Source organism: Procambarus clarkii, chromosome 30 (assembly GCF_040958095.1).
Source record: "Procambarus clarkii isolate CNS0578487 chromosome 30, FALCON_Pclarkii_2.0, whole genome shotgun sequence".
NCBI classification, from domain to species: domain Eukaryota; kingdom Metazoa; phylum Arthropoda; class Malacostraca; order Decapoda; family Cambaridae; genus Procambarus; species Procambarus clarkii.
This window is the reverse complement of record NC_091179.1, coordinates 26,569,435-26,595,113: the sequence shown is the minus strand read 5'-3', so window position 1 is coordinate 26,595,113 and position 25,679 is coordinate 26,569,435. Positions and strand designations below refer to the sequence as shown.

At 53.4% G+C, this 25,679-nt stretch overlaps 1 protein-coding gene across 2 annotated transcripts in view; it reads left to right on the top strand.

Moving 5' to 3' along the window:
• LOC123765539 (uncharacterized) overlaps positions 1-25,679 on the top strand; it is a 482,076-nt gene that overhangs the window by 396,508 nt on the left and 59,889 nt on the right. For both annotated transcript variants that reach the window (XM_045754192.2, XM_045754193.2), the window contains exons 2-3: positions 624-836; positions 22,388-22,526. In XM_045754192.2, coding sequence (XP_045610148.1) covers positions 624-836; positions 22,388-22,526 — 352 coding nt within the window. The remainder of the gene's footprint in view (positions 1-623; positions 837-22,387; positions 22,527-25,679) is intronic.

The window sequence follows — 25,679 nt, the reverse complement described above, 5'->3', positions numbered from 1 at the left end:
CGTGGTGTACTATTCTCCCACAGGGGACAGTTGGCCGTGGTGTACTATTCTCCCACAGGGGACAGTTGGCCGTGGTGTACTAATACCTACTATTCTCCCACAGGGGACAGTTGACCGTGGTGTACTAATACCTACTATTCTCCCACAGGGGACAGTTGGCCGTGGTGTACTAATACCTACTATTCTCCCACAGGGGACAGTTGACCGTGGTGTACTAATACCTACTATTCTCCCACAGGGGACAGTTGGCCGTGGTGTACTAATACCTACTATTCTCCCACAGGGGACAGTTCGCCGTGGTGTACTAATACCTACTATTCTCCCACAGGGGACAGTTGACCGTGGTGTACTAATACCTACTATTCTCCCACAGGGGACAGTTGGCCGTGGTGTACTAATACCTACTATTCTCCCACAGGGGACAGTTGACCATGGTGTACTATTCTCCCACAGGGGACAGTTGGCCGTGGTGTACTAATACCTACTATTCTCCCACAGGGGACAGTTGACCATGGTGTACTATTCTCCCCCAGGGGACAGTTGGCCGTGGTGTACTAATACCTACTATTCTCCCACAGGGGACAGTTGGCCGTGGTGTACTAATACCTACTATTCTCCCACAGGGGACAGTTCGCCGTGGTGTACCACTGTCGACACAGGATCACGGGGGAGGAGTTCGCTGCCAAGTTTTCGTCCAGATGGCGTCTGGGCGCTGACTGTACCGCTGACATCCTGCACGAGGTGGCGGTCAGCGCCATCTTGAGGCCATCACAGCGAACCATACAGCTGCAAGACGTCTTTAGTACACAAACTGAACTTGTACTGGTCATGGAGTAGTGAGTACCCCTCCTCTTGTTGTTGTTGTTGTATTGTAGGATGTTGTTGTTGTATTGTAGTGCCACCTGGTGGTGGTCGTGGAGTAGTGAGTACTCCTCCTATTGTATTGTGTGGTGCCCTAAGGTTCCACAGCCTCGCTGGTAATAATAATAATGTGACCCAAACTCAATAAGACCACCTGGCCTACAATACGTGTCTAAGGGTATATAAACACTCACTAAAAGTAACCAGTTTACTGGACATAAAAGTAACCAGTTTACTGGACATATCAAATATGGCTCCGGAACACAACAAGTCTAAGTTCTCTACAACTGATATTATTTCACAGTAACTAACTTTACTTAACTCTTCGGAATTATCATGATACAGTGTACTGCACACTCTCTGAACTAGCTCTCACTAGGCTCTATCCTAGTGCAGTGGTCCACTAGCTCTCACTAGGCTCTATCCTAGTGCAGTGGTCCACTAGCTCTCACTAGGCTCTATCCTAGTGCAGTGGTCTACTAGCTCTCACTAGGCTCTATCCTAGTACAGTGGTCCACTAGCTCTCACTAGGCTCTATCCTAGTGCAGTGGTCCACTAGCTCTCACTAGGCTCTATCCTAGTACAGTGGTCCACTAGCTCTCACTAGGCTCTATCCTAGTGCAGTGGTCTACTAGCTCTCACTAGGCTCTATCCTAGTGCAGTGGTCCACTAGCTCTCACTAGGCTCTATCCTAGTGCAGTGGTCCACTAGCTCTCACTAGGCTCTATCGTAGTACAGTGGTCCACTAGCTCTATCCTAGTGCAGTGGTCCACTAGCTCTCACTAGGCTCTATCCTAGTACAGTGGTCCACTAGCTCTCACTAGGCTCTATCCTAATACAGTGGTCCACTAGCTCTCACTAGGCTCTATCCTAGTACAGTAGTCCACTAGCTCTCACTAGGCTCTATACTAGTAACGTGGTCCACTAGCTCTATCCTAGTACAGTGGTCCACTAGCTCTATCCTAGTACAGTGGTCCACTAGCTCTATCCTAGTACAGTGGTCCACTAGCTCTATCCTAGTACAGTGGTCCACTAGCTCTATCCTAGTACAGTGGTCCACTAGCTCTATCCTAGTACAGTGGTCCACTAGCTCTATCCTAGTACAGTGGTCCACTAGCTCTATCCTAGTACAGTGGTCCACTAGCTCTATCCTAGTACAGTGGTCCACTAGCTCTATCCTAGTACAGTGGTCCACTAGCTCTATCCTAGTACAGTGGTCCACTAGCTCTATCCTAGTACAGTGGTCCACTAGCTCTATCCTAGTACAGTGGTCCACTAGCTCTATCCTAGTACAGTGGTCTACTAGCTCTATCCTAGTACAGTGGTCCACTAGCTCTATCCTAGTGCAGTGGTCCACTAGCTCTATCCTAGTACAGTGGTCCACTAGCTCTATCCTAGTACAGTGGTCCACTAGCTCTATCCTAGTGCAGTGGTCCACTAGCTCTATCCTAATACAGTGGTCCACTAGCTCTATCCTAGTACAGTAGTCCACTAGCTCTATCCTAGTACAGTGGTCCACTAGCTCTATCCTAGTACAGTGGTCCACTAGCTCTATCCTAGTACAGTGGTCCACTAGCTCTATCCTAGTACAGTGGTCCACTAGCTCTATCCTAGTACAGTGGTCCACTAGCTCTATCCTAGTGCAGTGGTCCACTAGCTCTATCCTAGTACAGTGGTCCACTAGCTCTATCCTAGTTGAGCCGCTACACATCAGTAGACTGAGCCGCTGCACATCAGTAGACTGAGCCGCTACACATCAGTAGAGTGAGCCGCTACACATCAGTAGAGTGAGCCGCTACACATCAGTAGACTGAACCGCTACACATCAGTAGACTGAGCCGCTGCACATCAGTAGACTGAGCCGCTACACATCAGTAGACTGAGCCGCTACACATCAGTAGACTGAGCCGCTACACAGTAGACTGAGCCGCTACACAACAGTAGACTGAGCCGCTACACATCAGTAGACTGAGCCGCTACACATCAGTAGTCTGAGCCGCTGCACATCAGTAGACTGAGCCGCTACACATCAGTAGACTGAGCCGCTACACATCAGTAGACTGAGCCGCTACATATCAGTAGACTGAGCCGCTACACATCAGTAGACTGAGCCGCTGAACATCAGTAGACTGAGGTGCTACACATCAGTAGACTGAGCCGCTGCACATCAGTAGACTGAGCCGCTACACATCAGTAGACTGAGCCGCTGCACATCAGTAGACTGAGCCGCTACACATCAGTAGACTGAGCCGCTACACATCAGTAGACTGAGCCGCTACACATCAGTAGTCTGAGCCGCTGCACATCAGTAGACTGAGCCGCTACACATCAGTAGACTGAGCCGCTGCACATCAGTAGACTGAGCCGCTACACATCAGTAGACTGAGCCGCTGAACATCAGTAGACTGAGGTGCTACACATCAGTAGACTGAGCCGCTGCACATCAGTAGACTGAGCCGCTACACATCAGTAGACTGAGCCGCTGCACATCAGTAGACTGAGCCGCTGCACATCAGTAGACTGAGCCGCTACACATCAGTAGACTGAGCCGCTGAACATCAGTAGACTGAGCCGCTACACATCAGTAGACTGAGCCGCTACACATCAGTAGACTGAGCCGCTACACATCAGTAGACTGAGCCGCTACACATCAGTAGACTGAGCCGCTACACATCAGTAGACTGAGCCGCTACACATCAGTAGACTGAGCCGCTACACATCAGTAGACTGAGCCGCTACACATCAGTAGAGTGAGCCGCTACACATCAGTAGAGTGAGCCGCTACACATCAGTAGACTGAGCCGCTACACATCAGTAGACTGAGCCGCTACACATCAGTAGACTGAGCCGCTGCACATCAGTAGACTGAGCCGCTGCACATCAGTAGACTGAGCCGCTACACATCAGTAGACTGAGCCGCTACACATCAGTAGACTGAGCCGCTACACATCAGTAGACTGAGCCGCTACACATCAGTAGACTGAGCCGCTACACACCAGTAGACTGAGCCGCTACACATCAGTAGGCTGAGCCGCTACACATCAGTAGACTGAGCCGCTACACATCAGTAGACTGAGCCCCTACACACCAGTAGACTGAGCCGCTACACATCAGTAGATTGAGCCGCTGCACATCAGTAGACTGAGCCGCTGCACATCAGTAGACTGAGCCGCTACACATCAGTAGACTGAGCCGCTACACATCAGTAGACTGAGCCGCTGAACATCAGTAGACTGAGCCGCTACACATCAGTAGACTGAGCCGCTACACATCAGTAGACTGAGCCGCTACACATCAGTAGACTGAGCCGCTACACATCAGTAGACTGAGCCGCTACACATCAGTAGACTGAGCCGCTACACAACAGTAGACTGAGTCGCTACACATCAGTAGACTGAGCCGCTACACATCAGTAGACTGAGCCGCTGCACATCAGTAGACTGAGCCGCTACACATCAGTAGACTGAGCCGCTACACATCAGTAGACTGAGCCGCTGCACATCAGTAGACTGAGCCGCTGAACATCAGTAGACTGAGCCGCTACACATCAGTAGACTGAGCCGCTGCACATCAGTAGACTGAGCCGCTACACATCAGTAGACTGAGCCGCTACACATCAGTAGACTGAGCCGCTGAACATCAGTAGACTGAGCCGCTACACATCAGTAGACTGAGCCGCTACACAACAGTAGACTGAGCCGCTACACATCAGTAGACTGAGCCGCTGCACATCAGTAGACTGAGCCGCTGCACATCAGTAGACTGAGCCGCTACACATCAGTAGACTGAGCCGCTACACATCAGTAGACTGAGCCGCTGCACATCAGTAGACTGAGCCGCTGAACATCAGTAGACTGAGCCGCTACACATCAGTAGACTGAGCCGCTGCACATCAGTAGACTGAGCCGCTACACATCAGTAGACTGAGCCGCTACACATCAGTAGACTGAGCCGCTGAACATCAGTAGACTGAGCCGATACACATCAGTAGACTGAGCCGCTACACAACAGTAGACTGAGCCGCTACACATCAGTAGACTGAGCCGCTACACAACAGTAGACTGAGCCGCTACACATCAGTAGACTGAGCCGCTACACATCAGTAGACTGAGCCGCTACACATCAGTAGACTGAGCCGCTACACATCAGTAGACTGAGCCGCTACACATCAGTAGACTGAGCCGCTACACATCAGTAGACTGAGCCGCTGCACATCAGTAGACTGAGCCGCTACACATCAGTAGACTGAGCCGCTACACATCAGTAGACTGAGCCGCTGCACATCAGTAGACTGAGCCGCTACACATCAGTAGACTGAGCCGCTACACAACAGTAGACTGAGCCGCTACACATCAGTAGACTGAGGTGCTACACATCAGTAGACTGAGCCGCTACACACCAGTAGACTGAGCCGCTACACATCAGTAGACTGAGCCGCTACACATCAGTAGACTGAGCCGCTGCACATCAATAAAGGTACATATTATATGTTACAGGGTCATTAGACCCTACAAAAGCCACACAGATGGGAGCACGACGCAGCGTGACCTCTCGTCAGCAGCGCCAAGGGGGCACTGAGCTCCCAGGAGGCGGGAGAGCCCCGAGAGACACTGTAGCCAACTCTGCAAGATGGCCGTCACTACTCTTTCAAATATCTCTATCTCAGAACACGTCATTTACAAGCAATACATCCTTAAACATACTTATAAATAATACAATATGGTACAATACATTCCCCAAGAAAGTAACTAAGCATTATATCACACAAAGGAGATAATATATTTATATATACAAAGAGTCAACAAGGAGTTCATATCTACGAGACTTGGCAACACTGACTGGACCAGTACGCGGGGGGGGGGGGGGGAGGAGGGGGTGAAAGAACATTCTAGAACTTTACCGTCAACTCTAATACATCATTATACATTAATACAAGTATTATATATACAACCTAGCACCAAACCTGCCTATTGGTGTATGTTCTCACAAAACAGTAAGTCAAGTACTAAGTATGATTAATACAAAGTGACAATTGGCTAACTCATTTCCCCAGCTTGGAAATAGATGTATCATAATACATTCGTATTACTGGCATAATACATCAAGCATATACATGTATACATGGTGCATAACAACATATAAAGTCGGTACATAGAATTTAAGAATGTATACATATAATGATATGTTTAAGAGGCAGCAGGCTAGGCTACACTGCCGTATGTATACTAAGGTATGATACCATCATACACCAGTCATACTTGGTGTATGTGGGGTCATAACATAGTGCCACCTGGTGCTGTAGTGAGTACCCTCCTGTTGTTGTTGTATTGTAGGTTGTTGTATTGTAGGGCCACCTGGTGCTGTAGTGAGTACCCTCCTGTTGTTGTTGTTGTTGTAGTGCCACCTGGTGCTGTAGTGAGTACCCTCCTGTTGTTGTTGTATTGTAGTGCCACCTGGTGCTGTAGTGAGTACCCTCCTGTTGTTGTTGTATTGTAGTGCCACCTGGTGCTGTAGTGAGTACCCTCCTGTTGTTGTTGTATTGTAGGTTGTTGTATTGTAGTGCCACCTGGTGCTGTAGTGAGTACCCTCCTGTTGTTGTTGTATTGTAGGCTGTTGTATTGTAGTGCCACCTGGTGCTGTAGTGAGTACCCTCCTGTTGTTGTTGTATTGTAGTGCCACCTGGTGCTGTAGTGAGTACCCTCCTGTTGTTGTTGTATTGTAGTGCCACCTGGTGCTGTAGTGAGTACCCTCCTGTTGTTGTTGTATTGTAGGGCCACCTGGTGCTGTAGTGAGTACCCTCCTGTTGTTGTTGTATTGTAGTGCCACCTGGTGCTGTAGTGAGTACCCTCCTGTTGTTGTTGTATTGTAGTGCCACCTGGTGCTGTAGTGAGTACCCTCCTGTTGTTGTTGTATTGTAGGGCCACCTGGTGCTGTAGTGAGTACCCTCCTGTTGTTGTTGTATTGTAGGCTGTTGTATTGTAGGGCCACCTGGTGGTGTAGTGAGTACCCTCCTGTTGTTGTTGTATTGTAGTGCCACCTGGTGCTGTAGTGAGTACCCTCCTGTTGTTGTTGTATTGTAGTGCCACCTGGTGCTGTAGTGAGTACCCTCCTGTTGTTGTTGTATTGTAGGTTGTTGTATTGTAGTGCCACCTGGTGTGTCAACTTGTTCTTGGCGCTCTCCACCTGTCGCCAGGTAGACAGCACCAGGTAGACAGCACCAGGAGACAGCACCAGGTAGACAGCACCAGGTAGACAGCACCAGGGAGACAGCACCAGGTAGACAGCACCAGATAGACAGCACCAGGGAGACAGCACCAGGTAGACAGCACCAGGTAGACAGCACCAGGTAGACAGCACCAGGTAGACAGCACCAGGAGACAGCACCAGGTAGACAGCACCAGGTAGACAGCACCAGGGAGACAGCACCAGGTAGACAGCACCAGATAGACAGCACCAGGGAGACAGCACCAGGTAGACAGCACCAGGTAGACAGCACCAGGTAGACAGCACCAGATAGACAGCACCAGGGAGACAGCACCAGGTAGACAGCACCAGGTAGACAGCACCAGGTAGACAGCACCAGGTATAGACAGCACCAGGTAGACAGCACCAGGAAGACAGCACCAGGTAGACAGCACCAGGTAGACAGCACCAGGTAGACAGCACCAGGTAGACAGCACCAGGTAGACAGCACCAGATAGAGAGCACCAGGTAGACAGCACCAGGTAGACAGCACCAGGTAGACAACACCAGGTAGACAGCACCAGGTAGACAGCACCAGGTATAGACAGCACCAGGTAGACAGCACCAGGTATAGACAGCACCAGGTAGACAGCACCAGGTAGACAGCACCAGGTAGACAGCACCAGGTATAGACAGCACCAGGTAGACAGCACCAGGTAGACAGCACCAGGTATAGACAGCACCAGGTATAGACAGCACCAGGTAGACAGCACCAGGTAGACAGCACCAGGTAGACAGCACCAGGTATAGACAGCACCAGGTAGACAGCACCAGGTAGACAGCACCAGGTAGACAGCACCAGGTATAGACAGCACCAAGTAGACAGCACCAGGTATAGACAGCACCAGGTAGACAGCACCAGGTATAGACAGCACCAGGTATAGACAGCACCAGGTATAGACAGCACCAGGTAGACAGCACCAGGTATAGACAGCACCAGGTAGACAGCACCAGGTATAGACAGCACCAGGTATAGACAGCACCAGGTATACACAGCACCAGGTAGACAGCACCAGGTATACACAGCACCAGGTAGACAGCACCAGGTAGACAGCACCAGATAGAGAGCACCAGGTAGACAGCACCAGGTAGACAGCACCAGGTAGACAACACCAGGTAGACAGCACCAGGTAGACAGCACCAGGTAGACAGCACCAGGTATAGACAGCACCAGGTAGACAGCACCAGGTAGACAGCACCAGGTATAGACAGCACCAGGTAGACAGCACCAGGTAGACAGCACCAGGTATAGACAGCACCAGGTATAGACAGCACCAGGTAGACAGCACCAGGTAGACAGCACCAGGTAGACAGCACCAGGTATAGACAGCACCAGGTAGACAGCACCAGGTAGACAGCACCAGGTAGACAGCACCAGGTATAGACAGCACCAAGTAGACAGCACTAGGTATAGACAGCACCAGGTAGACAGCACCAGGTATAGACAGCACCAGGTATAGACAGCACCAGGTATAGACAGCACCAGGTAGACAGCACCAGGTATAGACAGCACCAGGTAGACAGCACCAGGTATAGACAGCACCAGGTATAGACAGCACCAGGTATACACAGCACCAGGTAGACAGCACCAGGTATACACAGCACCAGGTAGACAGCACCAGGTAGACAGCACCAGGTAGACAGCACCAGATAGACAGCACCAGGTATAGACAGCACCAGGTATAGACAGCACCAGGTAGACAGCACCAGGTAGACAGCACCAGATAGACAGCACCAGGTATAGACAGCACCAGGTATAGACAGCACCAGGTAGACAGCACCAGGTAGACAGCACCAGGTAGACAGCACCAGGGAGACAGCACCAGGTAGACAGCACCAGGTAGACAGCACCAGGTATACACAGCACCAGGTAGACAGCACCAGGTAGACAGCACCAGGTAGACAGGACCAGGAGACAGCACCAGGGAGACAGCACCAGGTATAGACAGCACCAGGTATACACAGCACCAGGTAGACAGCACCAGGTAGACAGCACCAGGTAGACAGCACCAGGTATAGACAGCACCAGGTATAGACAGCACCAGGTAGACAGCACCAGGTATACACAGCACCAGGTAGACAGCACCAGGTAGACAGGACCAGGAGACAGCACCAGGGAGACAGCACCAGGTATAGACAGCACCAGGTAGACAGCACCAGGTAGACAGCACCAGGGAGACAGCACCAGGTATACACAGCACCAGGTAGACAGCACCAGGTAGACAGCACCAGGTATAGACAGCACCAGGGAGACAGCACCAGGTATAGACAGCACCAGGGAGACAGCACCAGGTAGACAGCACCAGGGAGACAGCACCAGGTAGACAGCACCAGGTATAGACAGCACCAGGTAGACAGCACCCGGCAGACAGCACCAGGTATAGACAGCACCAGGTATAGACAGCACCAGGGAGACAGCACCAGGTAGACAGCACCAGGTAGACAGCACCAGGTATAGACATGACCAGGTAGACAGCACCAGGTAGACAGCACCAGGTAGACAGCACCAGGTAGACAGCACCAGGTAGACAGCAGCAGGTAGACAGCACCAGGTATAGACAGCACCAGGTAGACAGCACCAGGGAGACAGCACCAGGTAGACAGCACCAGGTAGACAGCACCAGGTAGACAGCACCAGGTAGACAGCACCAGGTAGACAGCACCAGGGAGACAGCACCAGGTAGACAGCAGCAGGTAGACAGCACCAGGTAGACAGCACCAGGTAGACAGCACCAGGTATAGACAGCACCAGGTAGACAGCACCAGGTAGACAGCACCAGGTAGACAGCACCAGGTAGACAGCAGCAGGTAGACAGCACCAGGTAGACAGCACCAGGTATAGACAGCACCAGGTAGACAGCACCAGGTATAGACAGCACCAGGTATAGACAGCACCAGGTAGACAGCACCAGGTAGACAGCTCCAGGTAGACAGCACCAGGTAGACAGCACCAGGTTGACAGCAGCAGGTATACAGCACCAGGTAGGCAGCACCAGGTATAGACAGCACCAGGTATAGACAGCACCAGGTAGACAGCACCAGGTAGACAGCACCAGGTATAGACAGCACCAGGTATAGACAGCACCAGGTAGACAGCACCAGGTAGACAGCACCAGGTATAGACAGCACCAGGTATAGACAGCACCAGGTAGACAGCACCAGGTATAGACAGCACCAGGTATAGACAGCACCAGGTAGACAGCACCAGGTAGACAGCACCAGGTATAGACAGCACCAGGTAGACAGCACCAGGTATAGACAGCACCAGGTAGACAGCACCAGGTAGACAGCACCAGGTAGACAGCACCAGGTATAGACAGCACCAGGTAGACAGCACCAGGTAGACAGCACCAGGTATAGACAGCACCAGGTATAGACAGCACCAGGTAGACAGCACCAGGTATAGACAGCACCAGGTATAGACAGCACCAGGTAGACAGCACCAGGTATAGACAGCACCAGGTAGACAGCACCAGGTAGACAGCACCAGGTATAGACAGCACCAGGTATAGACAGCACCAGGTAGACAGCACCAGGTATAGACAGCACCAGGTATAGACAGCACCAGGTAGACAGCACCAGGTATAGACAGCACCAGGTATAGACAGCACCAGGTAGACAGCACCAGGTATAGACAGCACCAGGTATAGACAGCACCAGGTATACACAGCACCAGGTAGACAGCACCAGGTATAGACAGCACCAGGTAGACAGCACCAGGTAGACAGCACCAGGTAGACAGCACCAGGGAGACAGCACCAGGTAGACAGCACCAGGTAGACAGCACCAGGGAGACAGCACCAGGTAGACAGCACCAGGTAGACAGCACCAGGGAGACAGCACCAGGGAGACAGCACCAGGCAGACAGCACCAGGTAGACAGCACCAGGGAGACAGCACCAGGTAGACAGCACCAGGAGAGAGGGAGGGCGGGGGCGTCAGCACCAGGTAGACAGCACCAGGGAGACAGCAGCAGGTATAGACAGCACCAGGTAGACAGCACCAGGTAGACAGCACCAGGTAGACAGCACCAGGAGAGAGGGAGGGCGGGGCGTCAGCACCAGGTAGACAGCACCAGGTAGACAGCACCAGGTAGACAGCACCAGGTATAGACAGCACCAGGTAGACAGCACCAGGTAGACAGCACCAGGTAGACAGCACCAGGGAGACAGCACCAGGTAGACAGGACCAGGCAGACAGCACCAGGTAGACAGGACCAGGCAGACAGCACCAGGAGAGAGGGAGGGCGGGGGCTTCAGCACCAGGTAGACAGCACCAGGAGAGAGGGAGGGCGGGGGCGTCAGCACCAGGTAGACAGCACCAGGTAGACAGCACCAGGCAGACAGCACCAGGTAGACAGCACCAGGTAGACAGCACCAGGTATAGACAGCACCAGGTAGACATCACCAGGCAGACAGCACCAGATAGACAGCACCAGGGAGACAGCACCAGATAGACAGCACCAGGTATAGACAGCACCAGGTATAGACAGGACCAGGTAGACAGCACCAGGAGACAGCACCAGGTATAGACAGGACCAGGAGACAGCACCAGGTAGACAGCACCAGGTAGACAGCACCAGGTATAGACAGGACCAGGAGACAGCACCAGGCAGACAGCACCAGGCAGACAGCACCAGGTAGACAGCACCAGGTAGACAACACCAGGAGACAGCACCAGGAAGACAGCACCCGGAGAGAGGGAGGGCGGGGGCGTCGCCAGCAGCTAAGGGCTCACGCCAACATGATACATGTCAGGGAGTAAAGTATAATTTACAGCACTACATCACTTGAGGGGCGGAGCTCACCTGTACCTAACTTTGAACTAGTAGTAGCCGCTTGAGCGTGCGTCGGTGGCCGCTGGAGCGTGCGTCGCTGGCCGCTGGAGCGTGCGTCGGTGGCCGCTTGAGCGTGCGTCGGTGGCCGCTTGAGTGCAGGAGCAGTGCGTCACTGGCAGCTTGAGTGCAGGAGCAGTGCGTCACTGGCAGCTTGAGTGCAGGAGCAGTGCTTCACTGGCAGCTTGAGTGCAGGAGCAGTGCCTCACTGGCAGCTTGAGTGCAGGAGCAGTGCCTCACTGGCAGCTTGAGTGCAGGAGCAGTTGTGTCACTGGCAGCTTGAGTGCAGGAGCAGTGCTTCACTGGCAGCTTGAGTGCAGGACCATTGCGTCACTGGCAGCTTGAGTGCAGGAGCAGTGCTTCACTGGCAGCTTGAGTGCAGGAGCAGTGCTTCACTGGCAGCTTGAGTGCAGGAGCAGTGCTTCACTGGCAGCTTGAGTGCAGGAGCAGTGCTTCACTGGCAGCTTGAGTGCAGGAGCAGTGCCTCACTGGCAGCTTGAGTGCAGGAGCAGTGCCTCACTGGCAGCTTGAGTGCAGGAGCAGTGCTTCACTGGCAGCTTGAGTGCAGGAGCAGTACGTCACAGGCAGCTTGAGTGCAGGAGCAGTGCCTCACTGGCAGCTTGAGTGCAAGAGCAGTGCGTCACTGGCAGCTTGAGTGCAGGAGCAGTGCGTCACTGGCAGCTTGAGTGCAGGAACAGTGCGTCAGGAGCAGCTTGAGTGCAGGAGCAGTGCTTCACTGGCAGCTTGAGTGTAGTAGCAGTGCGTCACTGGCAGCTTGAGTGCAGGAGCAGTGCGTCACTGGCAGCTTGAGTGCAGGAGCAGTTGTGTCACTGGCAGCTTGAGTGTAGTAGCAGTGCGTCACTGGCAGCTTGAGTGCAGGAGCAGTGCGTCACTGGCAGCTTGAGTGCAGGAGCAGTTGTGTCACTGGCAGCTTGAGTGTAGTGCGTCACTGGCAGCTTGAGTGTAGTAGCAGTGCCTCACTGGCAGCTTGAGTGCAGGAGCAGTGCGTCACTGGCAGCTTGAGTGCATGAACAGTGCCTCACTGGCAGCTTGAGTGCAGGAACAGTGCGTCACTGGCAGCTTGAGTGCAGGAGCAGTGCCTCACTGGCAGCTTGAGTGCAGGAACAGTGCGTCAGGAGCAGCTTGAGTGCAGGAGCAGTGCTTCACTGGCAGCTTGAGTGCAGGAACAGTGCCTCACTGGCAGCTTGAGTGCAGGAGCAGTGCCTCACTGGCAGCTTGAGTGCAGGAGCAGTGCTTCACTGGCAGCTTGAGTGCAGGAACAGTGCCTCACTGGCAGCTTGAGTGCAGGAGCAGTGCCTCACTGGCAGCTTGAGTGCAGGAGCAGTGCCTCACTGGCAGCTTGAGTGCAGGAGCAGTGCGTCACTGGCTGCTTGAGTGCAGGAGCAGTGCGTCACTGGCTGCTTGAGTGCAGGAGCAGTGCCTCACTGGCAGCTTGAGTGCAGAAACAGTGCGTCACTGGCAGCTTGAGTGCAGGAACAGTGCGTCACTGGCAGCTTGAGTGCAGGAGCAGTGCGTCACTGGCTGCTTGAGTGCAGGATCAGTGCCTCACTGGCAGCTTGAGTGCAGGATCAGTGCCTCACTGGCAGCTTGAGTGCAGGAACAGTGCGTCACTGGCTGCTTGAGTGCAGGAGCAGTGCGTCACTGGCTGCTTGAGTGCAGGATCAGTGCCTCACTGGCAGCTTGAGTGCAGGAACAGTGCGTCACTGGCAGCTTGAGTGCTCCTGCACTCAAGCTGCTCACCATCACCACCCTCATCACTATCACCACCACAACCACCACTACCACCATCACCTCGCCACCACAACCACCACTACCACCACCGTCACCTCACCACCACAACCACCACTACCACCATCACCTCGTGACCACAACCACTACTACCACCATCACCTCGCCACCACAACCACCACTACCACCATCACCTCGTGACCACAACCACTACTACCACCATCACCTCGCCACCACAACCACCACTACCACCATCACCTCGTGACCACAACCACTACCACCACCATCACCTCGCCACCACAACCACCACTACCACCATCACCTCGCCACCACAACCACCATCACCTCACCACCACAACCACCACTACCACCATCACCTCGCCACCACAACCACCACTACCACCACCATCACCTCGCCACCACAACCACCACTACCACCACCGTCACCTCGCCACCACAACCACCACTACCACCACCGTCACCTCGCCACCACAACCACCACTACCACCATCACCTCGCCACCACAACCACCACTACCACCACCATCATTTCGCCACCACAACCACCACTACCACCACCATCACCTCGCCACCACAACCACCACTACCACCATCACCTCGCCACCACAACCACCACTACCACCATCACCTCGCCACCACAACCACCACTACCACCATCACCTCGCCACCACAACCACCACTACCACCACCATCATTTCGCCACCACAACCACCGCTACCACCACCATCATCTCGCCACCACAACCACCACTACCACCATCACCTCACCACCACAACCACCACTACCACCATCACCTCGCCACCACAACCACCACTACCACCATCACCTCGCCACCACAACCACCACTACCACCACCATCACCTCGCCACCACAACCACCACTACCACCACCATCACCTCGCCACCACAACCACCACTACCACCACCATCACCTCGCCACCACAACCACCACTACCACCATCACCTCGCCACCACAACCACCACTACCACCACCATCACCTCACCACCACAACCACCACTACCACCATCACCTCGCCACCACAACCACCACTACCACCACCGTCACCTCGCCACCACAACCACCACTACCACCACCGTCACCTCACCACCACAACCACCACTACCACCATCACCTCGCCACCACAACCACCACTACCACCACCGTCACCTCGCCACCACAACCACCACTACCACCACCGTCACCTCACCACCACAACCACCACTACCACCATCACCTCGCCACCACAACCACCACTACCACCACCGTCACCTCGCCACCACAACCACCACTACCACCACCGTCACCTCACCACCACAACCACCACTACCACCATCACCTCACCACCACAACCACCACTACCACCACCATCACCTCACCACCACAACCACCACTACCACCATCACCTCACCACCACAACCACCACTACCACCACCATCACCTCGCCACCACAACCACCACTACCACCATCACCTCGCCACCACAACCACCACTACCACCACCGTCACCTCGCCACCACAACCACCACTACCACCACCGTCACCTCACCACCACAACCACCACTACCACCATCACCTCACCACCACAACCACCACTACCACCACCATCACCTCACCACCACAACCACCACTACCACCATCACCTCACCACCACAACCACCACTACCACCACCATCACCTCGCCACCACAACCACCACTACCACCATCACCTCGCCACCACAACCACCACTACCACCACCGTCACCTCGCCACCACAACCACCACTACCACCACCGTCACCTCACCACCACAACCACCACTACCACCATCACCTCACCACCACAACCACCACTACCACCACCATCACCTCACCACCACAACCACCACTACCACCATCACCTCACCACCACAACCACCACTACCACCACCATCACCTCGCCACCACAACCACCACTACCACCACCATCACCTCGCCACCACAACCACCACTACCACCATCACCTCGCCACCACAACCACCACTACCACCATCACCTCACCACCACAACCACCACCACCACCATCACCTCACCACCACAACCACCACTACCACCACCATCACCTCGCCACCACAACCACCACTACCACCATCACCTCGCCACCACAACCACCACTACCACCATCACCTCGCCACCACAACCACCACTACCACCATCACCTCACCACCACAACCACCACTACCACCATCACCTCGCCACCACAACCACCACTACCACCACCGTCACCTCGCCACCACAACCACCACTACCACCACCGTCACCTCACCACCACAACCACCACTACCACCATCACCTCACCACCACAACCACCACCACCACCATCACCTCACCACCACAACCACCACTACCACCACCATCACCTCACCACCACAACCACCACTACCACCACCGTCACCTCGCCACCACAACCACCACTACCACCACCATCACCTCGCCACCACAACCACCACTACCACCATCACCTCGCCACCACAACCACCACTACCACCATCACCTCGCCACCACAACCACCACTACCACCATCACCTCACCACCACAACCACCACTACCACCACCATCACCTCGCCACCACAACCACCACTACCACCACCATCACCTCGCCACCACAACCACCACTACCACCATCACCTCACCACCACAACCACCACTACCACCACCATCACCTCGCCACCACAACCACCACTACCACCACCATCACCTCGCCACCACAACCACCACTACCACCATCACCTCGCCACCACAACCACCACTACCACCACCACAACCACCACTACCACCACCACAACAACCATCTCCATCTTACCAGTAACCAGGGGAACAAGATATAGTTCAGTAGTGTGGTCACCTGTAATCACCCTTCAACAGCCCCTCTGGAGGCAGTGTTGAAGGTCCTAACATTGTTATAATTCTGAGGTTATGTGTTGTTCACTGACCACAACTGCACCTTTGTAACGACTTAGTCTTAAACATAATTGGCTCTCTAATGACTTATTTCATAAATATTTTCCTTTTGGCATGACACATTCTTAAAGAAAATCTTGAATTGTGAAGTCGGCCATTGTGGTGATGGTAAGGCATGGTGGGGGGGAGTGGCCATGGTAGGGGACGGGGGTGGCCATGGTAGGGGAACAGGATGGCCATGGTTATCTTGAGGTTATCTTGAGATGATTTCGGGGCTTTCTAGTTTCCCCGCGGCCCGGTCTGGTAGGAGGTAGGATGGTAGGAAAAGAGGATGGCCAAGGTAGGGGGAGGATGGCCATGGCCATGGTAGGGGGGTCAAGAAGAGTGAGGGGGGCTGCTGGTTACAGTGTTGGCCGTGAGTAACAGCAAACCTGGCCACTCTTAAGTGTATGTTCTCCAGAGTGTGTGCAAGTCAAGGTGACTGTGGTGGTCACTACCACAGGTGGAATGCATTAGTCAGTGATGTGGTGGAGGCTGACTCCATACACAGTTTTAAATGTAGATATGATACAGCCCAGTAGGCTCAGGAACCTGTACACCAGTTGATTGACAGTTGAGAGGCGGGACCAAAGAGCCAGAGATCAACCCCCGCAAGCACAAATAGGTGAGTACACACACACACATATTTTATATATATATATATATATATATATATATATATATATATATATATATATATATATATATATATATATATATATATATATAATTGCGAGATAAGAGCAAGAATGAGTCTGGACGGTGTAAGGTTATACAGACACACATTATAAAAGGACATCTGCCAGGAGACGATAAGAGAGTGAGGGTAGAGTAATGCAACTCTCTCACTCCAGGAAGGTCCGGGGGTGAGAGTACAAGTCCAGGCCATCAAGATCCTTCTATATTTAGTCTCCGTGCCAAGTGGCCGGCCAAAACAAGACCGTAGTGTCCAATATGTCAGTATACCCAAGTTTACAGGCGAGGGATCACTATCTCTCCAGCCCAGCATTGGAATCACCGAATTGCGGCCTCTAAACAATGGGCGTAAGTGTCTCATCTGGTGGTACATGGAGCATAAGAGCCATAATGTACATTCTCGCCCGCTGATATCGCCCAAATACGGACACAAACCGACAAAAGCAGCTGAGCAGTAATTGTTGTGAGAGTGTGTGTGATGGACTGATACAGTCTCTCTCCCCCCACCTTACACGGGGCGCTGAGGCGGCCAGCAGAGACTCTCCACTCACGAGGCAGACCCGTTGTTCTCCACCACTGTCTGGCCTCCGACACTCACTGTCTAGCCTCCGACACTCACTGTCTAGCCTCCGACACTCACTGTCTAGCCTCCGACACTCACTGTCTGGCCTCCGACACTCACTGTCTGGCCTCCGACGCTCACTGTCTAGCCTCCGACACTCACTGTCGGGCCTCCGACACTTACTGTCTAGCCTCTGACACTCACTGTCTGGCCTCCGACACTCACTGTCTAGCCTCCGACACTCACTGTCTAGCCTCCGACACTTACTGTCTGGCCTCCGACACTCACTGTCGGGCCTCCGACACTCACTGTCTAGCCACCGACACTCACTGTCTAGCCACCGACACTCACTGTCTAGCCTCCGACACTCACTGTCTAGCCTCCGACACTTACTGTCTAGCCTCCGACACTTACTGTCTAGCCTCCGACACTTACTGTCTAGCCTCCGACACTTACTGTCTAGCCACCGACACTCACTGTCTAGCCACCGACACTCACTGTCTAGCATCCGACACTCACTGTCTAGCCTCCGACACTCTGTCTAGCCTCCGACACTCACTGTCCAGCCACCGACACTCACTGTCTGGCCTCCGACACTCACTGTCTAGCCTCCGACACTCACTGTCTGGCCTCCGACACTCACTGTCTAGCCTCCGACACTTACTGTCTAGCCTCCGACACTCACTGTCTGGCCTCCGACACTCACTGTCTGGCCTCCGACACTCACTGTCTGGCCTCCGACACTCACTGTCTGGCCTCCGACACTCACTGTCTGGCCTCCGACACACTGTCTAGCCTTCGACACTCTGTCTAGCCACCGACACTCACTGTCTGGCCTCCGACACTCACTGTCTGGCCTCCGACACTCACTGTCTGGCCTCCGACACTCACTGTCTGGCCTCCGACACACTGTCTAGCCTCCGACACTCACTGTCTGGCCTCCGACACTCACTGTCTGGCCTCCGACACTCACTGTCGGGCCTCCGACACTCACTGTCTGGCCTCCGACACTCACTGTCTGGCCTCCGACACTCACTGTCTAGCCTCCGACACTCACTGTCTGGCCTCCGACACTCACTGTCTGGCCTCCGACACTCACTGTCTAGCCTCCGACACTCTGCCTAGCCTCCGACACTCACTGTCTGGCCTCCGACACTCACTGTCTGGCCTCCGACACTCACTGTCTAGCCTCCGACAATCACTGTCTAGCCTCCGACACTCACTGTCTAGCCTCCGACACTCTGCCTAGCCTCCGACACTCACTGTCTGGCCTCCGACACTCACTGTCTGGCCTCCGACACTCACTGTCTGGCCTCCGACACTCACTGTCTGGCCTCCGACACTCACTGTCTAGCCTCCGACGCTCACTGTCTAACCTCCGACACTCACTGTCTAACCTCCGACACTCACTGTCTAGCCTCCGACACTCACTGTCTGGCCTCCGACACTCACTGTCTAGCCTCCGACACTCACTGTCTGGCCTCCGACACTCACTGTCTAACCTCCGACACTCACTGTCTAGCCTCCGACACTCACTGTCTGGCCTCCGACACTCACTGTCTGGCCTCCGACACTCACTGTATAGCCTCCGACACTCACTGTCTAGCCTCCGACACTCACTGTCTGGCCTCCGACACTCACTGTCTGGCCTCCGACACTCACTGTCTAGCCTCCGACACTCACTGTCTAGCCTCCGACATTCTGTCTGGCCTCCGACACTCACTGTCTAGCCTCCGACACTCACTGTCTAGCCTCCGACACTCACTGTCTGGCCTCCGACACTCACTGTCTGGCCTCCGACACTCACTCTCTAGCCTCCGACACTCACTGTCTAGCCTCCGACACTCACTGTCTAGCCTCCGACACTCTGTCTAGCCTCCGACTCTCTGTCTAGCCTCCGACACTCACTGTCTGGCCTCCGACACTCACTGTCTAGCCTCCGACACTCACTCTCTAGCCTCCGACACTCACTGTCTAGCCTCCGACACTCACTGTCTAGCCTCCGACACTCTGTCTAGCCTCCGACTCTCTGTCTAGCCTCCGACACTCACTGTCTGGCCTCCGACACTCACTGTATGGCCTCCGACACTCACTGTCTGGCCTCCGACACTCTGTCTGGCCTCCGACACTCTGTCTGGCCTCCGACACTCTGTCTGGCCTCCGACACTCTGTCTGGCCTCCGACACTCACTGTCTAGCCTCCGACACTCTGTCTGGCCTCCGACACTCTGTCTGGCCTCCGACACTCTGTCTGGCCTCCGACACTCTGTCTGGCCTCCGACACTCACTGTATAGCCTCCGACACTCACTGTCTAGCCTCCGACACTCACTGTCTAGCCTCCGACACTCACTGTCTAGCCTCCGACACTCACTGTCTAGCCTCCGACACTCACTGTCTAGCCTCCGACACTCTGTCTAGCCTCCGACACTCACTGTCTGGCCTCCGACACTCACTGTCTGGCCTCCGACACTCACTGTCTGGCCTCCGACACTCACTGTCTGGCCTCCGACACTCACTATCTAGCCTCCGACACTCACTGTCTAGCCTCCGACACTCTGTCTAGCCTCCGACACTCACTGTCTAGCCTCCGATACTCACTATCTAGCCTCCGACACTCACTGTCTAGCCTCCGACACTCTGTCTAGCCTCCGACATTCTGTCTGGCCTCCGACACTCACTGTCTGGCCTTCGACACTCACTGTCTAGCCTCCGACACTCACTCTCCAGCTGAGGCTGAGTCCCTCAGTGTCACTCCACCTGCTCTGTCCTCCCACTTGTGCGTGAAGCCTAAACGTTTCCACCAGATGTCCTTAATAACACGTTAGAGGAGGGCGGAACTCTCCAGACGGGAAGAAAATGGGTAATGGTTCTGCGTGTGGGTTAATATAGCGTGCTGCCAGTTACCGCAGCCGAGCCCTAATGGGCTGTACAGGTGCCTCTTTACTGTGTCAGTGTTAAATGGTCTCTGACACTGATGATACACTGCCCCCCCCGACCTGTGTGTCATTAGTGTCACATTACTCTCTCTTACCACTTGAAGTGGAATGGTTGTTACATTACCCTCTCTTACCACTTGAAGTGGAATGGTTGTTACATTACCCTCTCTTACCACTTGAAGTGGAATGGTTGTTACATTACCCTCTCTTACCACTTGAAGTAGAATGGTTGTTACATTACCCTCTCTTACCACTTGAAGTAGAATGGTTGTTACATTACCCTCTCTTACCACTTGAAGTAGAATGGTTGTTACATTACCCTCTCTTACCACTTGAAGTAGAATGGTTGTTAGAGACCCTTGTCTGTGAGGTCCCTCTCGGCGCTCTCTTTATGTGCTGGCGTAGAGCGTTCCTTCTGCTGCTATCTGGCTCCATCTGGCCCCAGTGACCATCTGGCCCCAGTGACCATCTGGCCCCAGTGACCATCCTGCCCCAGTGACCATCTGGCCCCAGTGACCATCTGGCCCCAGTGACCATCTGGCCCCAGTGACCATCTGGCCCCAGTGACCATCTGGCCCCAGTGACCATCTGGCCCCAGTGACCATCTGGCCCCAGTGACCATTCCTCACTATGTACTAACACTATTCTCTTGGTCCACAGCGCCCCGGGCCTCACCATGTACTAACACTATTCTCTTGGTCCACAGCGCCCCGGGCCTCACTATGTACTAACACTATTCTCCTGGTCCACAGCGCCCCGGGCCTCACTATGTACTAACACTATTCTCCTCGTCCACAGCGCCCCGGGCCTCACTATGTACTAACACTATTCTCTTGGTCCACAGCGCCCCGGGCCTCACTATGTACTAACACTATTCTCCTGGTCCACAGCGCCCCGGGCCTCACTATGTACTAACACTATTCTCTTGGTCCACAGCGCCCCGGGCCTCACTATGTACTAACACTATTCTCCTGGTCCACAGCGCCCCGGGCCTCACTATGTACTAACACTATTCTCCTCGTCCACAGCGCCCCGGGCCTCACTATGTACTAACACTATTCTCTTGGTCCACAGCGCCCCGGGCCTCACTATGTACTAACACTATTCTCCTGGTCCACAGCGCCCCGGGCCTCACTATGTACTAACACTATTCTCCTGGTCCACAGCGCCCCGGGCCTCACTATGTACTAACACTATTCTCCTCGTCCACAGCGCCCCGGGCCTCACTATGTACTAACACTATTCTCTTGGTCCACAGCGCCCCGGGCCTCACTATGTACTAACACTATTCTCCTGGTCCACAGCGCCCCGGGCCTCACTATGTACTAACACTATTCTCTTGGTCCACAGCGCCCCGGGCCTCACTATGTACTAACACTATTCTCCTGGTCCACAGCGCCCCGGGCCTCACTATGTACTAACACTATTCTCCTCGTCCACAGCGCCCCGGGCCTCACTATGTACTAACACTATTCTCCTGGTCCACAGCGCCCCGGGCCTCACTATGTACTAACACTATTCTCTTGGTCCACAGCGCCGCAGGAGGGGACCTTCAGACTCTCCTGGACGAAGACATGGTACCATATGAACGAGACGTCATCAGCTTCACGCGACAGCTCCTAGAGGGACTCGTATATGTTCACGACCTCAACCTCGTGCACCTGGACATTAAGGTAAACACTAACAATGTAATAAAGTTCTGGTAAAGCACTATTCAGGTGGTGGTGAAGGCGTGTCAACCTTGGCTGACGAACTAAACCCTAATTGTCACTTTACAGTCTCCTCTTCATTACTGACACACACACACACACACACACACACACACACACACACACACACACACACACACACACACACACACACACACACACACACACATATATAACAAAACAACACAGAAATCATCGATAGATACAGTGATAGCAGGAGGTTAATAATTAATACCCATATACAGTTGTCCAGCTGGTGTTGGTGACAAACCAACTCTTTGTATGTTACCTGGCTTGAGGACAAGTGCCTACATCAAACTCAACTTACCATATAATGGCAACTTGTCAATGTTGCAGTGACCTGAGCCCAAGGCAGCAGTGTAGTGCAACACTGCCAAGTTATTATTATTATCATCTTTATTGACAAAATTAATTACAATTTTGCCTAATCTGAGGATTTCGATTAAGTCTTATTAAAGTGAGGATAATGGTGGTATTCACTATCACGCAGGACAGAGGGTCATACATAAGACAATAGGCCTAAACTGTAGGCTGAAGTACATATATATCACGGTTACAATCAATGTTTTAATGTATGGATATGTGAAAACAACTTTCTACTGTGCACTGCCACACAAGGGCAGGGATGGGTTCATAAGTGATGCAGCTTAGAAGTAATATAAATAAAAATTGTTCTTCATTCTATAAAATGGACAAGCAAATTTTGGGTAAATTGTTAGGATGTCGTCCAGAACACCTGAGTCAATGAAATAGTTACACAGTTGGTGGTACAAGAGGCCAGGAGGTCTAAAGTCCTTTACGGGTTCGCATTCAACAATATAGTGTTCTAGTGAATGCATTAAAGGTTTATCACAGAGTTTACAATCTGAGTATTCTGGTAGTGGCTCAGCCTCACTAACCTGCCAGATGTATCTATAGCCAAGGCGAATTATCGCAATGGAATTATCGCAGATTTCAGGTCTCTGGGCATTTCTTAGTTCTTCTAAATCTGAATTAATTTCTTTAATGTGTATGTTTCTAATAATTGCATTAGATAGTCCAAAGTCATAATCAATGTTTTCTTTCCTGCAAGCCTCATTGGCCAATCGATCTACAAAGTCATGTTTTCCAACTCCAACATGGGATGGGATCCACACAAATTTTATACAAGAGTTATTATCATTGACAAAAATTACATTCCATTTAATATTACAAGCTACTTCAGACTTACATTGTGATGGGTTATTTAAGGACTGCAGAGCAGAGATTTTTAAGGGTTGACAGATGTTTAATCTTCTTGTTTGAGGAGCTGTTCACCTGAGACAGTTAAGCAAGTCCCAGCTGTGTCTGGGTACAAGTGACGGGATGAACAACCCATACTTCCATAGTAGTGGTAGTAGGCACGTAGACCGGCCGTTTTGATTTTTCCGACGGCCGGTCTACGCGTCGTGATTTTTTCCGTGAAACGGCGATGGACGGTCTACGTGTTGTGAATTTTTTCCATGGGAGAGCAAAGGTTCCCTCTTAGGTCCTGCCATTTCGTTCAAGGGGATTAAAAAGCCACCATCTGCTCGGGTCCATTTTCGTTACCCCAGCGAGTAATTGCTAGCCTTCTAGTCTCTTTAAATTTCTTTCAAGGGGCTTAAAAGGCCGGCTCCTGTCCATGCTGTTTTGCGGTACCCCAGCCAGTCATTGTCTTCTAATTCCCTTTAAATTTTGCTCAAAGGGGATTAATTAATTAATTTAAAAGGCCGCCTTCCGTCTGGGGTGTCCACCATCGCCCCAGCGACAGCACAGGTGCATTCATCTTCCCAAATTAGGGCCGTTTTCCTTAATGATGTGTTTCCATACGGTTTCCCATTTTCAAAAGATCATTTTCTCTCTAAGACTGAAGATTGAACATTGGAAATGAAATTGCAGAAGACCTTTTACAGGTTATCCTATTTAGTTGCAATCTATGTTAACCAGGCTGGTGAGGCGCCACTCACACTGACTGGTGAGGCGCCACTCTCACTGACTGGTGAGGCGCCACTCACACTGACTGGTGAGGCGCCACTCTCACTGACTGGTGTGGCGCCACTCTCACTGACTGGTGGGGCGCCACTCTCACTGACTGGTGAGGCGCCACTCTCACTGACTGGTGGGGCGCCACTCTCACTGACTGGTGTGGCGCCACTCTCACTGACTGGTGAGGCGCCACTCACACTGACTGGTGAGGCGCCACTCACACTGACTGGTGAGGCGCCACTCACACTGACTGGTGAGGCGCCACTCTCACTGACTGGTGAGGCGCCACTCACACTGACTGGTGAGGCGCCACTCTCACTGACTGGTGAGGCGCCACTCACACTGACTGGTGAGGCGCCACTCACACTGACTGGTGAGGCGCCACTCTCACTGACTGGTGAGGCGCCACTCACATTGACTGGTGAGGCGCCACTCACACTGACTGGTGAGGCGCCACTCTCACTGACTGGTGAGGCGCCACTCTCACTGACTGGTGAGGCGCCACTCTCACTGACTGGTGAGGCGCCACTCTCACTGACTGGTGAGGCGCCACTCTCACTGACTGGTGAGGCGCCACTCTGACTGGTGAGGCGCCACTCTCACTGACTGGTGAGGCGCCACTCACACTGACTGGTGAGGCGCCACTCTCACTGACTGGTGAGGCGCCACTCACACTGACTGGTGAGGCGCCACTCACACTGACTGGTGAGGCGCCACACTGACTGGTGAGGCGCCACTCTCACTGACTGGTGAGGCGCCACTCACACTGACTGGTGAGGCGCCACTCACACTGACTGGTGAGGCGCCACTCACACTGACTGGTGAGGCGCCACTCTCACTGACTGGTGAGGCGCCACTCTCACTGACTGGTGAGGCGCCACTCTCACTGACTGGTGAGGCGCCACTCACACTGACTGGTGAGGCGCCACTCACACTGACTGGTGAGGCGCCACTCTCACTGACTGGTGAGGCGCCACTCACACTGACTGGTGAGGCGCCACTCTCACTGACTGGTGAGGCGCCACTCACACTGACTGGTGAGGCGCCACTCACACTGACTGGTGAGGCGCCACTCTCACTGACTGGTGAGGCGCCACTCACACTGACTGG